General features: G+C 38.5%; 1 protein-coding gene across 2 annotated transcripts; it reads right to left on the reverse strand.

The window, feature by feature from the left end:
- Positions 1-2,538: 2,538 nt before the first annotated feature.
- On the reverse strand, positions 2,539-8,205 carry LOC102208321 (dnaJ homolog subfamily A member 3, mitochondrial-like). 2 transcript variants are annotated; one of them, XM_005753443.1, is made up of 12 exons: positions 7,910-8,205; positions 6,537-6,673; positions 6,341-6,424; positions 6,012-6,221; positions 5,720-5,872; positions 5,489-5,636; positions 5,273-5,337; positions 5,053-5,181; positions 4,252-4,367; positions 3,854-3,948; positions 3,591-3,729; positions 2,539-3,472 (listed from the first exon to the last, which is right to left on the reverse strand). In XM_005753443.1, the coding sequence occupies exons 1-11, from the start codon at positions 8,112-8,114 to the stop codon at positions 3,605-3,607; spliced, it is 1,467 nt and encodes a 488-aa protein (XP_005753500.1). In that variant the 5' UTR covers positions 8,115-8,205; the 3' UTR covers positions 2,539-3,472; positions 3,591-3,604. The 2 variants fall into 2 exon arrangements, with proteins under 2 accessions (XP_005753500.1, XP_005753501.1); XM_005753444.1 differs by lacking the exon at positions 2,539-3,472 and having other exon boundaries at positions 3,589-3,729.
- Positions 8,206-12,485: the final 4,280 nt, after the last annotated feature.

Raw genomic sequence — 12,485 nt, forward strand, 5'->3', positions numbered from 1 at the left:
ACATTCAACATAATATATAGCTGTGGATCTGAATACCAAGCGACTGAGTGAAAGCTTTGTGTCCACTAACTGTCAGCCTTTTGGGAACTTGTTTGGAGCTTGGTGCAAATCTTTGTTTTGAAAGCCTGAAAAATGTCAGAGGCTATTTATTTCTTAAGAAAAAAACATCCATTCAATTAAATAAGCAATGAAATGTGTATAACGGTTTAAAAGAGCTTAATGTCATATTTATTTTATAGATATTAAGTACATATTAGTACAAAGTAATATTATATTTGTCTGTCAGTGTTTTCTTTCATTTTTAAAATGTTTTCTGATGCCAGTGAAAATAAAAATCATTAATAGTTATGTTGCAGAACAAAACCTGAACGTAAAAACACTACAGTCCTCCTTTAACTCAATATGACACATATTTGAAATATAGGCATAATTTCAAACTATTTTTTAAACTTATGAACATTTTCTGTATAGTTTGAGGAGTGCTTATTGTGTTCTGTATCTTAGGTTAGTTTTAGGTTACACAAACATAGGTTAGCTTGTATTTATTTCCTATTCATGTCTAATCTGTAGACAGAAGAAAAGAAAGAAAAATCAGCAGAGGGTAAAGGAGGAAGAGATGAGTAAGACGGAATAGAGCAACCGATTTATTGCAACATGCTGCAAATGAGTGAGCCAAAGTTTATTTACAGTTGTAATGACATCATAATTACTGGGAACGGTGGTAAATTACAAGCTCTTAAAAATCCCTTTAAAGGGAAGGAGGAAGCTCAATGCTTGCACAAATGTTGCATGCACTTACCTTTTTCTTTACCAGGCTCATGGCTTTCTTTAAAGGCTTGTCCTCAAATCAAACTATAAATGGTTTCAAGGCTTCAAGATTTTTCATAAATATTAAAGCTTTTGACACTCTGGCCACAATCAACTTTCAAAAATTTATAAACTCAGCGAGTGAACATCATGTACTGGTTGATTTTGATGTTGTGGCTTATCAATGCACAATACATACACACACTGGGTAGATTAACTCAATTAACTCAAGTTTTATTTCAACAAAATCTAGCCATGCCCCTGAATACATGATGTATATATGTCTTGATGCATGCTCAATCATCTGGGTAAGTAAATGCCAAAAGGCTGATTCTGTTCATCTGGACTGAAGAAGTCACTTGGATGAGCGATTAAACGTTTCTCCCACTGAAAATGCTTTGTTCAGATGAACAGAATCAACCTTTTGGGATGGTGTGTGTAGGTTTGCAGGTATCTAGATATTATGAAAAGAGCCCCAAAAGCATTTCCCAAAAGGCATTAAGACACAAGTAATCAGATTTTGGGGAATCAATAAAGATCTCAGAGTTTTGTCAACCAGTTGCAACAGTAGGATCCAACAGTCTTGCTTCAGTACATGAGGTTTGATAGTTAAACTGAATCAATCAATGTATGTGTAAAGAGAAGTTGTGTAACATGTTCTGTAGAACAAATTGCCCTTTATGATATGATCTACTGACTCCAACAAGCTCAGGATGCAGCACCTGATTGGTTTTAGCACACAGAACATCACTGCAATCCTATCTAATAGCTGCCTTTTGGTTTTATATTAGATTTGAAGATTCTTTTAAAGCACGTCTGGGTCTGACCACATAAGTCAGCGCGCAGCCTTTGAACCTCAATTGAAGCCCTTCTTGATTAAAAAGAAAATCTGCTTTTGACATCAGTGCCCTTTAACTTTGGAACAAACTGAGAAGAAAAAAAAAGTCTTGCAATTGAATAATTTTTCAAAATTATTTTCACCCTTGTCCTTTGTACCATCTTTTAAACGTTCATTTATCATTATAGCAACCTGCTTTGGTAAGCATTTAAATCCATGCATAAGCTGGATATTTACCCGCACAAAAGTATGCCATCACATGGATGCATGCAGAACACACTCACCAGCTTGTCCTGCATGTATCTGTGACTTCATATTATATCATACATTTAACTGGCACCACCACCACCAGTCCTGTTTGTGAGGACTGACCACTGAGACCGAAAACAGCTGGAAAGCCCCTGTCTGAAGCCAACGTCCCTGATGACCCTCACAAAAGCTTCTGTTCAGACACTGCCCGTGGTTATGAAGTGGGTGGCTGAACACATCAAACAAAGCTGAGCGCGCCTGTGTCAAAGCAGACCTTTCAGCGTTGCTGTGAGAGCATTTCTTCATTTACTTACCCATTGCCGCTGCCATCTGCTGCTGTTTCAGGGTATTACAATCGCAACATTTAAATTTCAAAAAGAAAGAAAAACATTTTCCAACATTGAATCTTTATTTAAATTAGTGTTGTTGCCACGCACAGGCACAATTGACCAGGAAGAGAGCATAACTTAATTAGGCCTTTGGTTGGGCCTGGTTCACATTTGTTTCTTGCTAAACATCTGAAAAATATTCTTAGAATTTTGATTCAAGAATATTTAATATCTTGTCAATGTGACAGCATGAAAATACAAAATGAACAAACCCCCCAAAAAACTTTTACATTAAATGAGACAAAAATAGGGATTAAATTCTGAGACAATACAAATAAAACACATGATTATATTTTTTAAGTATCACCAAATTGTAAAAGTTAACCTATTTTTATTTAATAGGACAAATCAGAAATGAAAAGTTAAGTTGCAGGAAGATCTCTTTAACAGGTCAATGTATATCAATTTAAACCTGTTCTCAGATTATATCAGTGTATGGAAATTATATGGAAATGTAGTGGAGTCTGGGTGTAACACTGATTGAAGTGAATGTTTTTACCTTAGCCAATCTTGCAATCATCTGCTGATCACTGGCTTACTGCAGTTGCAATAGCTGCATTTCCTTTTATTACACTGCCTAAAATTTCAATGTAACTAGAGTCAAACTTCAGACTTTGCTTTACCAAGAATTTACAGCCATGCTTCATTTTTAAGGACATTGAAAGTTGATGGGAACCTTTTAGCTGTGATATAGCATCACGTAGGTAATGACATAATTCCAATGTGAAAAATCCATGTCAATCTTTATCCAGTTGCAATCCTTTTAACATGTTTTTACTTGTAACACATTTACATTCAAAGGTTGTCTGGTTGTCTTACACAATTTGACAGAACTAGTGTCTGTGGAGCGCTGCCTCATCGAGTAGCTTCAAAGACAATAAGGAGGGATGAGAGGTAACAGAAAAATAAGCAAAAATCACTTCCTGGTTTATTTGTGAGCGCATCAAGAAATTTTCCGCCGAGCACCTGTCTGTGCTTGTGGTTACATTTCGTCATGTGGGTGGCCCTGACTCGTTCTCCAACTCCAAGTTCAACAGTGTGTGACTGTGTCAACACAAATGCCACTGTGCTTCTCTCTTCCTTCTACTCCTGGCCGGATTTTTAAAGCAAGAGGAGACTGTGTGGAGGACCGGTGTGTAGATTCTTTCATCTTCCTTTACACTATTATTTTGCTTGCTTCTTTTTTTACCTGAAAATTTAAAAAAAAGTGGTTACCACACTGCTGATTAAGACTGGTTAATAAATATCTGTTGTGTTCAACATTTAGCTCTCTATCAGGGATGGTAGGAGATACTTAAAGCTCCAACCTGCAGTCTCAGTGTCAGCTAAACATTTTCTTTAGTTTGGAGAAGAAGCCTCCCTCCTCCTCTTTCTCCTTCTGCTTGTCCTGTCCCTCCTCTGAGGCGGTTGACTTTGTGCTGGTGGCTGAAGTGCTGCTGCCCCCTCCTGGACAAAAACATGCACTTCATCAAGTGAGTGCAGAAGGGCTGGACTACCTATCTCTATGGATGTGCGCATTATTATGAAATCATGCTTTGACTCTATGATGGAGCTGAGCTTTAGTTCTGACCTCCTGAAGGACTGACGCCACTGACAGTCCCCTGAACCTCCGTCTCTTCCTCTGCATAACTCAGCAGAAGAGAGCGCTGCCTCCGAGTCAACTTCCTGCAGGAAAGTGAAAAGAATCATGTGATTAGTACCAATTTATATCAGAAAATTAACAAAAAAATGCATCTTATAAGATGTAACAACAAAACATGCATAAATAAAAATATACATAAATCTCTTATAGCCCCTTTATACAAATTTATTGATACTGCATTATTTAAAAAGTTTTGTGGGTCTAAATAAAGTTACACTTTTTTAAAAATTCAAATGTTACAGTCACATTATGTTTCTGTAATAACAAATAATAAATAAAAATTCTGCCAAAAAATGTCTGGTTGTAGGACAATCAGACTAACTTACTTGGGCACTTTGATCTTAATGTGAACATAATGATCTCCGTAGCTGTAGCTGTTTATCCTCCGAATGCCTTTCCCCTGCAGCCTGATGATCTGATCAGCCTGGCAGCCGGCAGGAATCTGAAAACACGACCAACACATTTTGAAATAGAGGTTTCCTCCAGTGAAATTCCCTGTGAGGCATCTGAGAGAGGCAGCTAGAAATACTGCAGGCACTGCTCTTTATTAAAACTTTACACTCTTTAATAATTTGCAGAAATAAAAAGAAAAAAAAACACAATAGACAAACTATAAATATCAAACACTTGCACATTGAGGTTACCTAAAAACACATTTTATTAGCTTAAGCAGAGATTCTCAAAGTCAAGAGTGCTGTGCCCCCCTTAAAGACCAGAAAGCCCCATGGGGCTCACCCAATCTGAAATCTTCACTCTAATCAAACAGAAGAGAAATTTTCTTGAGCTTTTCCATGAAATCTTTATTCAAAAACATTAAAATTTGCAGGCTGTTGACTGTAACCTGCTAAAGCTACACAATCATATGCTAAGTGTTTAGGCCAACGTGTAACAAGTGGGACACAAACCTCAATACAAGAGCAGTAAATTTAGAGTATTATCACACACCTCCTATTACTCACTTTGTTTACAAACAAGTAAAATTCTACACATATGTAACCGTACATGTGTGTAAAGAATTTCAAACTGAATTTCTGTTATTCCTGTGGCCCAACTGCAGTATCATGGTGACCCACTAGGATAATTGAAAATGACTGGCCTTCTGAATATTACTGTCGACACACACTCACCACAATACTGATAGTTTCATAGAGGCCCTGTGTGGTGGCTGTGCCTCCCAGGATGGCCTGCGCTATTGAGATGAAGGCATCAGAGTGGATGTCTACTCCATTACGTCTGAACACCGGGCTCCTCTGAACCTGCACAGATCAAACACGACGCATCAAACCTCTGCACTGCTCTCTCACAAGTAAAATAAGGAGTAAGTGAATTTGAGAGACCAAAACTTACTCTGAATGTAATGAGGATTTCTTTAGTTCCTACTGACATTCGTACCGTCTGACCATTGTCCACTCCTGGAATATATGCAGTCGTCTATTTTAAAACCGACTATTAAACGCAAACTTATGAGGTTATTCGTTTTAAGCAGCAGTAGCTACAAACACTAAAGGTAAACTCTCGCATTAAAAACATTGATGGATTTGAGAACCCAGGATGGAAACCTACCGGCAGGTACGGGCACAGTGACCGTCTGCCTCTTCTTAGTCTGGCCTGAACCTCTGCACAGGGCGCAGGGCGTGTTTATGATGGATCCTTTCCCACCACAGCGCCGGCACGTTGAGCGCATCATGAAGGGTCCTGTGCTGATCGACTCCTGCAAGGGGCGACACAGACAAGCTGACGAGTGCAGCCAGGTGCTGAGAGGAGCCTGCTGCCGAGCGTCGGTCGGAAACTCACCATCCCTGTGCCATTGCAGTAGTGACAGTGAGACACCTTAGTCCCCGGCTCGTTGCCCCTCCCGTCACACCTCTGGCACGTGTCGTCAATGTTCACATTCAGCTCCTTATTCACGCCCTTTGCCGCCTCCGAAAACGTAAGCTCCATCACAAACTAGGAAAAGACGAGAACATTTAAAAACCAGTGTTCAATTCTCACATCTGTATGTTAAACTGAATCTTAACTAAACACATCAAATTAACATCACATATCTAAAAAGATCGATGCTATGGTGTTGTCAGCGTCCTCTTACTTCTGGCCTTTCTTCAAACATGCTGTTGATGTTTCCGAAGCCCATGCCTCCTGTAAACTCTCCAAAGATCTTCCTGAAGAGCTCCTCGGGATCTATAGTGGCGCCCCCAGCCCTGTAGTACTGCTGCTGGCCAGCACTGGCACGGTTCGGGTCAAAGCCCGACGCGCCGTACGTGTCATACTGCTTCCTTTTCAGCTCATCACTCAGCACCTGCACACAGAAGCAAGAAAGCAGATAAATATCAGGCTACATGTGCTTCTGGGATGAACTTACGTTGGATGTTTGTATTTATATAACTGTTTTGCTTTGAGTTTTTTTTTTTTTTTTACCTCATATGCTTCAGCTAGCTTTGCAAACTTCTCTTTGGCCTCTGGGTCATTTGGGTTGGTGTCTGGGTGGTACTTCTTTGCCAGCTGGACAAATGAAAAGGAAAAGCTTGCATTCAAGGCAAAAGAAAACTGCATGTTTTACTCATTTTACTGGAATGACACATATAAGAAGTCTAACAAGAGCATGTTAAGAGACCTGGTAGTAAGCCTTCTTGATCTCCTTCTGTGAGGCAGTGCGGGAGACGCCCAGGACTTCATACAAGTCCTGCTTGTTTGCTAGTCTGCTGCTGGAGTGGAAAGAGCAGCAGCTAATCCCATGGGGACATCTCACCCCTGCAGAGGAAGAGGATAACATGGTGACATTAGCGGTGCAGATTTTTTTTTACAAATATCTCTGAGGAGTTTTCTAAATGTGTGTGAACCACTGTGTGTGTGTGTGTGTGTGTGTGTGTGTGTGTGTGTGTGTGTGTGTGTGTGTATAATCAGACTTTAAAACTGAAAATAAATGCAGTAATTTGTTTGTTTTTTTAATTTTAGGTTTACATCCAAGAGGAGAACTAATACAGTGTATAACTGTATAGTTTATTTTGCTAAAGCTAAAATTAATACTTCTAATTGACTATTTTTTTGTACATGTAGTCCTAAGTTGTTAAGTTGCTAAGTAATTATTTAATTACTGAAACTTTTGACCATTAATTTCCTTTGACTGAGTATATCTGGTAGTCACTGCAGCTATCATTATATATTTGTTTGTCAAATTAGATACAGCCTTCTTGACTTACTGACCACTTTGTAGGAACATTTGTTTATTCATGAAATGTGTGAAGTGTAAAACTGTTCAAATACAGGTCATCAGTTAATCTCCAGATTAAAGAACGTAGACAAGATGTTAAGTTAAATGAGAAGAATATCTGCAAGTGTTGCTGCTAAGCATGCGCATCTGACCATCTTCTAACAGAAGCAACCAGCATGACAGCATACCACGTGACAAAGCAAAGACTTTGTCTAACAACACGGTGAGATCAGTGGTCAGCAGATCTGGAACCAGCTCAGAGATGTCATTAAACACAGGATCTGCAGCCTGAAGGTGCTGCTGATAAATACACAGACAATATCCGGCCATTATGTCAACACAGAGGAATCCCTAAGAGAGAAGTTCAAACTTTTGTCGAGTTCATCCAATGATAAAGTGAAGTTGCTACCTGGTATTAGTAACGTTGTCCTGGGAGTATCTAGTCCTGGTGAAGCACATTTAAAAATGAACAGTCACCATTTATTCTAAACAGGGGAATGGAGAACTAAGTGATGCTGCCATACAGGCGGTCTGATCCGTAGGAAGGTGTGTATGGGTGCAGAATGTCACTGGTGCATTCACACTGCACTGACTGCTACTGGTTCTCACGGGAGGCTAAAGAACTGTGGAGAACTACGGCAGCATTTCAATGTCGCTCACTCTCTCAGCATCACAAAGCTCTGTTAACTGGACCTTCAGACAGGCTGCTGGATATCGCATTCAGAATACGTGCTGATATAAAACAGGTTTTGCGACACTTAGCTAACTTATCCCACCTGTCAGTTCTCTCAATGTCACGGCATGTCCGCGTGTCCAAGAGCTCAGGCTAACCGCTGTCCCTGCCCGGTGTGTCTGTGATTTGGTCGCTGGACAAACTCCTCCATTCCCGGATGAAATAATGAGAAAACGGCCGCTACGATATCCAGAAGAAACTGATGCTGTTAACCAGCGTGTAGTCAGCCGGGCAGCGGAGGACGCCATTTTCGCGTCACTACCGGCTTCTTCTTCTTCTCTGGTGTTTAACGGCAGCTCACATCCATCTGTGTTGTATTACTGCCTCCTTCACGTCCTTCATGCGGCCAGTCCTGGGAGAATTTCCAAGAAGTCACATTCTGGAGAAAAGTCCTGTGCAAAAAAGCGATCGTCTGCCAAAAAAGCAATCTCCTATGTTTCTGTGTATTTTTATTATGTAATTACTTTGCTTATATTGGTAAATAGAGTGCAGTGAAGATGATTTATAGGTTAGATATATATTAAATAAAGAATATACCTGTTTTTGTAAGTCTGCATTTTTGTACCTACATGATAATGAATCATTTTTTTCGGCCACTTAATATATCTTTATAGAACGGTGATGTTTTTGATGGTGTCTTGGCCATATCTCTTAAAAATACTTTTTTATTGTCAATGAGACTTTTTAGCTGGATAAATAAAGGACAGGGATGTTGTTTGTGGCTCAAAATGACTTGCTGTCATTTGTGAACGAAATTTTCATCATTTTTAGCCAGACAGTCACTGAAAGAAGCTAAATATCATTCGTCTCTCTCTTGTACTGAAGTTTCAAATGTTCCTTATTCAATTATATCATTTATAGCATTTTTACCTGGGGTTAAAATAATCCACACTGAATACAGGTATCTGTAAGTTGTGGTGACAGTACTTCCTCTTCTATCTAGCACTACTGAAGATGAGGAAGCATAACGAGAGTAACACTTTTTTACTCCTAAGATTTTTTAAGGCAGGCAACTTCAAATACAATGTTTCTACCTAACACCAGCAAACACACAATCTGTTTGTGTTCAGTCTGTTGCTGACTGTGTCTGCTAGTCCTTGCAGGTATTTCCCAGAGAGAGAAAAGAGTGTGACAACTGCACTCAGAGATGGAGAAAGATATAAGAAAGACAGAAGCAGAAAGGAAGAAGAGAGATAACATTTAAAGGTACGGACTTATCAGTGATGCTTGATAAACTGCAGATTTAAAGATTGCATGGAAGGTCATCATTATGTATTTTCATATTGTGAAACATGCTGCAAAACAAACTAAGGTATACCTACTTTGTTTTATTCAAATGTTTCATGAAAATACTGGGAAGTTTTGTGCAGCAGATAAAGGTACGGTTGTTGTACTGTGATGGATTGATAGTAAAGCACTGTGTTGGTTGTGGTGCTCATGGTCAGTGGTGGGTTCCATCAAGTTCAGTTCAGCTTCAGTTTCAGTTTTATTTGTCATATGTAAGTTAGCACAGGGTCAACATTGCAATGAAATGTACTTGACGAGCTGAAGACAAATCACTCAGCAGTATAGTACATTATAGTACAGTATAGTAAAAAATATAGTAAAAATAAAATATTTATGAAATTAAACATTTTGTAAAAAATGTTAAGAGACTAAGTATATATAAAAAATATATATATTTACACACTATTATAAATAGATAAAGAAATCATAAATAGCAATGTGACCGTTGACTATCATTTCTATATCTTCTCTTGTCTTGCTGACGTTGAGAGACAGGTTATTTTCCAGGCACTGCTTGTACAGTACCATTACCTCCTCTCTGTAGGCCGTCTAATCGTTGTCTGTGATGAAACCTATGATGTCTAGTAGATGAATTTGCATTTAAACTTATGGTGCTTAGATTCATTCACTAAATCCAACCTCTATAACAACGTTACACTGTCTAGTATGAAGTTAGTATAAGCAGTATACTGTCAGTGTAGAGGAGGGAAATCAACAGAGGTAGCTCATGATACACCCAGTCCTCAAGTCGCCATCCCCTAACACCCCAGAATACTTTATGTCTTACTCTTATTATCTTTGTGAGTTTTAGCAGATCCCTTTTTCTTTACTTCACCTTCACCTTCAAACTTCACCACCACATGAAGGGAATAGACTTAGACTTCTTCACCTCACCGCACCTTACCGACCTCACTCTCTGAGACTTCCTGCCTTCTTCTGCTTGTTGCTCTTCTTTTCACAAACCTTCCAATCTCCACTCGCCAACCTGCTGCCATTAATTTCCCTCCCTACTCCTCTCATATATTTTCTGCTCACTCAGCTCCATGTTGTTGGATCTGTTTTCACCCACCTCTTTTCCTACCATGGCTGTCATGAAGAAGCTGCATAGAGTATTGCTATCAGACCTACAGGCTGTGGGCCAACACTCTCACATTAAACTTATTATTCAACCTACCACCACAGTCTGTAATCCAAAGTCAAAGCCTGTTAATATATTTAAATAGTTTCAGACCAGCATAAGAATCTTTATTAAACAAAATCAAATGTTATCCATCCATACTGAGGTTTCTGATGATGAGTGACAAATCTCATGGCGACCACACCAGAGCCTGACCTGCCAAACTTTCCAAGCCCTAATACACACAGTCTAATTAGAGCATTCCATCAGTGTACTCAGGGACTGTTTAAAGAAGTCGATGTCTTTGGTGAGCAAGTGAATGTCATTTACTAGTTTAAATAATGTGTTTATAACTAGCCTTTTATTTGCAAACTGATAAATCAGTGGATCCTGGCCAGCAATGATGAATCTAAACACATTTTGACTTTTTAGACCAACAACAAATGTTTCTGTTTTGTGTCTGTTCAGTTTGAAACATTTTCAAGAGATTCCTGACATTTATGTGCATCACAGCATTCAAGTAACTTAATTTTCATTTATGGAAATAGCTGCCTTGCTATCGAAAGGAGATCTAGATCACACATACAGTACAGGTTTTATATTTATTCTTGGTGGTTAACTGCAAAAGGAAGTAGGAACTAAACATAATAAGCAGGGGACTTACCATCACATTCAAACTAAACATCAAACTACCCGCACACAAACATACACAAATTCTTCCTTTTGATTCTTTTACAATTCAGATAGATAGAACATGTCTTTACCAGAAAAGACAGAAAACAGCAATATGTGAAAGGTTGCTTAACATATGAAACAAGAAATAGTCAAAGAAGCTTAAAGCTTAAAACTCATTTCTGTATAACAATATTAAATATCAAAGTGGAAATCATGCAAATGAAGTCACTTAAGTCACTGAGAGATGACACGTTTTAGATGTCTGGGAGTATCATTAATAACTGCAAACACTAAAGCTGTACTAAATGACAATTTAGAAATACATTTCAGAAACACCAAACAACCACTATGTGTTGAAGATAAGCAGATGTAAAGATCGGTTTTCAATTTCACAGTTCAGTTTTTTTTTTTTCCTTCTGTGAATTTCTCCCTTCTTTGTGGAAGACTTCTCCATCAGGCTGCTCTCTCCACTTCAGAGTGACTCCACTCACTCCAGTCTCATTCAGTTTGTCCTGCAGCTGGGAGATATAAACAGTAGATACTTTAAAACTGCATTTCTTTTTATTTAAGAAGCAAATTTTCGCATCACACTCAGACGTTTTTCTTGCCGTCTGACTATTCAAGCTGAGTAGTACATACTTAGTCAGTTCTTTAAATGAAACTAATGGGAATGACATACATACACCTCAGAACATACTGTAACGTGTTCTTACTGTTTTGTGTTTGACCTAATAGACACGGTCCACAGTCCACGCTAGTATTCACATATACACAGATGTACACAGCAGGACTTTTACTTGAGTACTGTTTTCTAACACTGCCTGGGCAGCGAATGTCACATTTATTAAAATATAAAAACTGATTCACTAAAATGTTGCATGAGAACAAATAGTCAATATGTCTGATCCAAAAGACCAAAATATAGTTAAATTAGTTAATTCTGAAATTGTAAAATGTAAATGTAAAAATTGTAAAAAAAAAATTGAACACATTGCTGAGAACTATTGTGTTTTGTGAAATGTTCAGGTTTACACTGAACCGCCTAATAATGTAACACGTCTTTAAATTGTATACAATGGAAAGTCATTGCTACTAAGCCTAAAAAAAACCCAAAGGTCATAAAATGGAAATCTAAGGTTAGATTTCTGAGACTTGCCTTTTTCAAAAGGTCTGCTTTCACAGCTGAGTCATTCACATTCAGGGAGGCGCCGTCTATTTTCAACTTCAGGTTTATTACTGAGAAAGAAAAGAGCTAATGAAAAAGAAAGTATCTAAAGACCTAAAGGTCTGCAGATGTATTGATTTAGGATCATGAAAATATAAATAAGTACCTTTTTGTTTAACTTCCTTTTCTACATCATTGCTTTGCAGGTTACTGTAGCAAGCAAATGGTAGCTTTGTTTCACAGGCAAGTAACCTCCATTTTCCTAATCTCTGCAAATCTGCAACACCACACAACTTGTATTCTGAATCAAATGTCTGCGGAAAATCATCCCAGTATCCAAAACTAGTACTCCAGTGATTGTGCACAAGTCCAATC

Source organism: Pundamilia nyererei, unplaced genomic scaffold (genome assembly GCF_000239375.1).
Source record: "Pundamilia nyererei isolate P.nyererei 1_Seehausen unplaced genomic scaffold, PunNye1.0 scaffold00428, whole genome shotgun sequence".
Classification (NCBI taxonomy): domain Eukaryota; kingdom Metazoa; phylum Chordata; class Actinopteri; order Cichliformes; family Cichlidae; genus Pundamilia; species Pundamilia nyererei.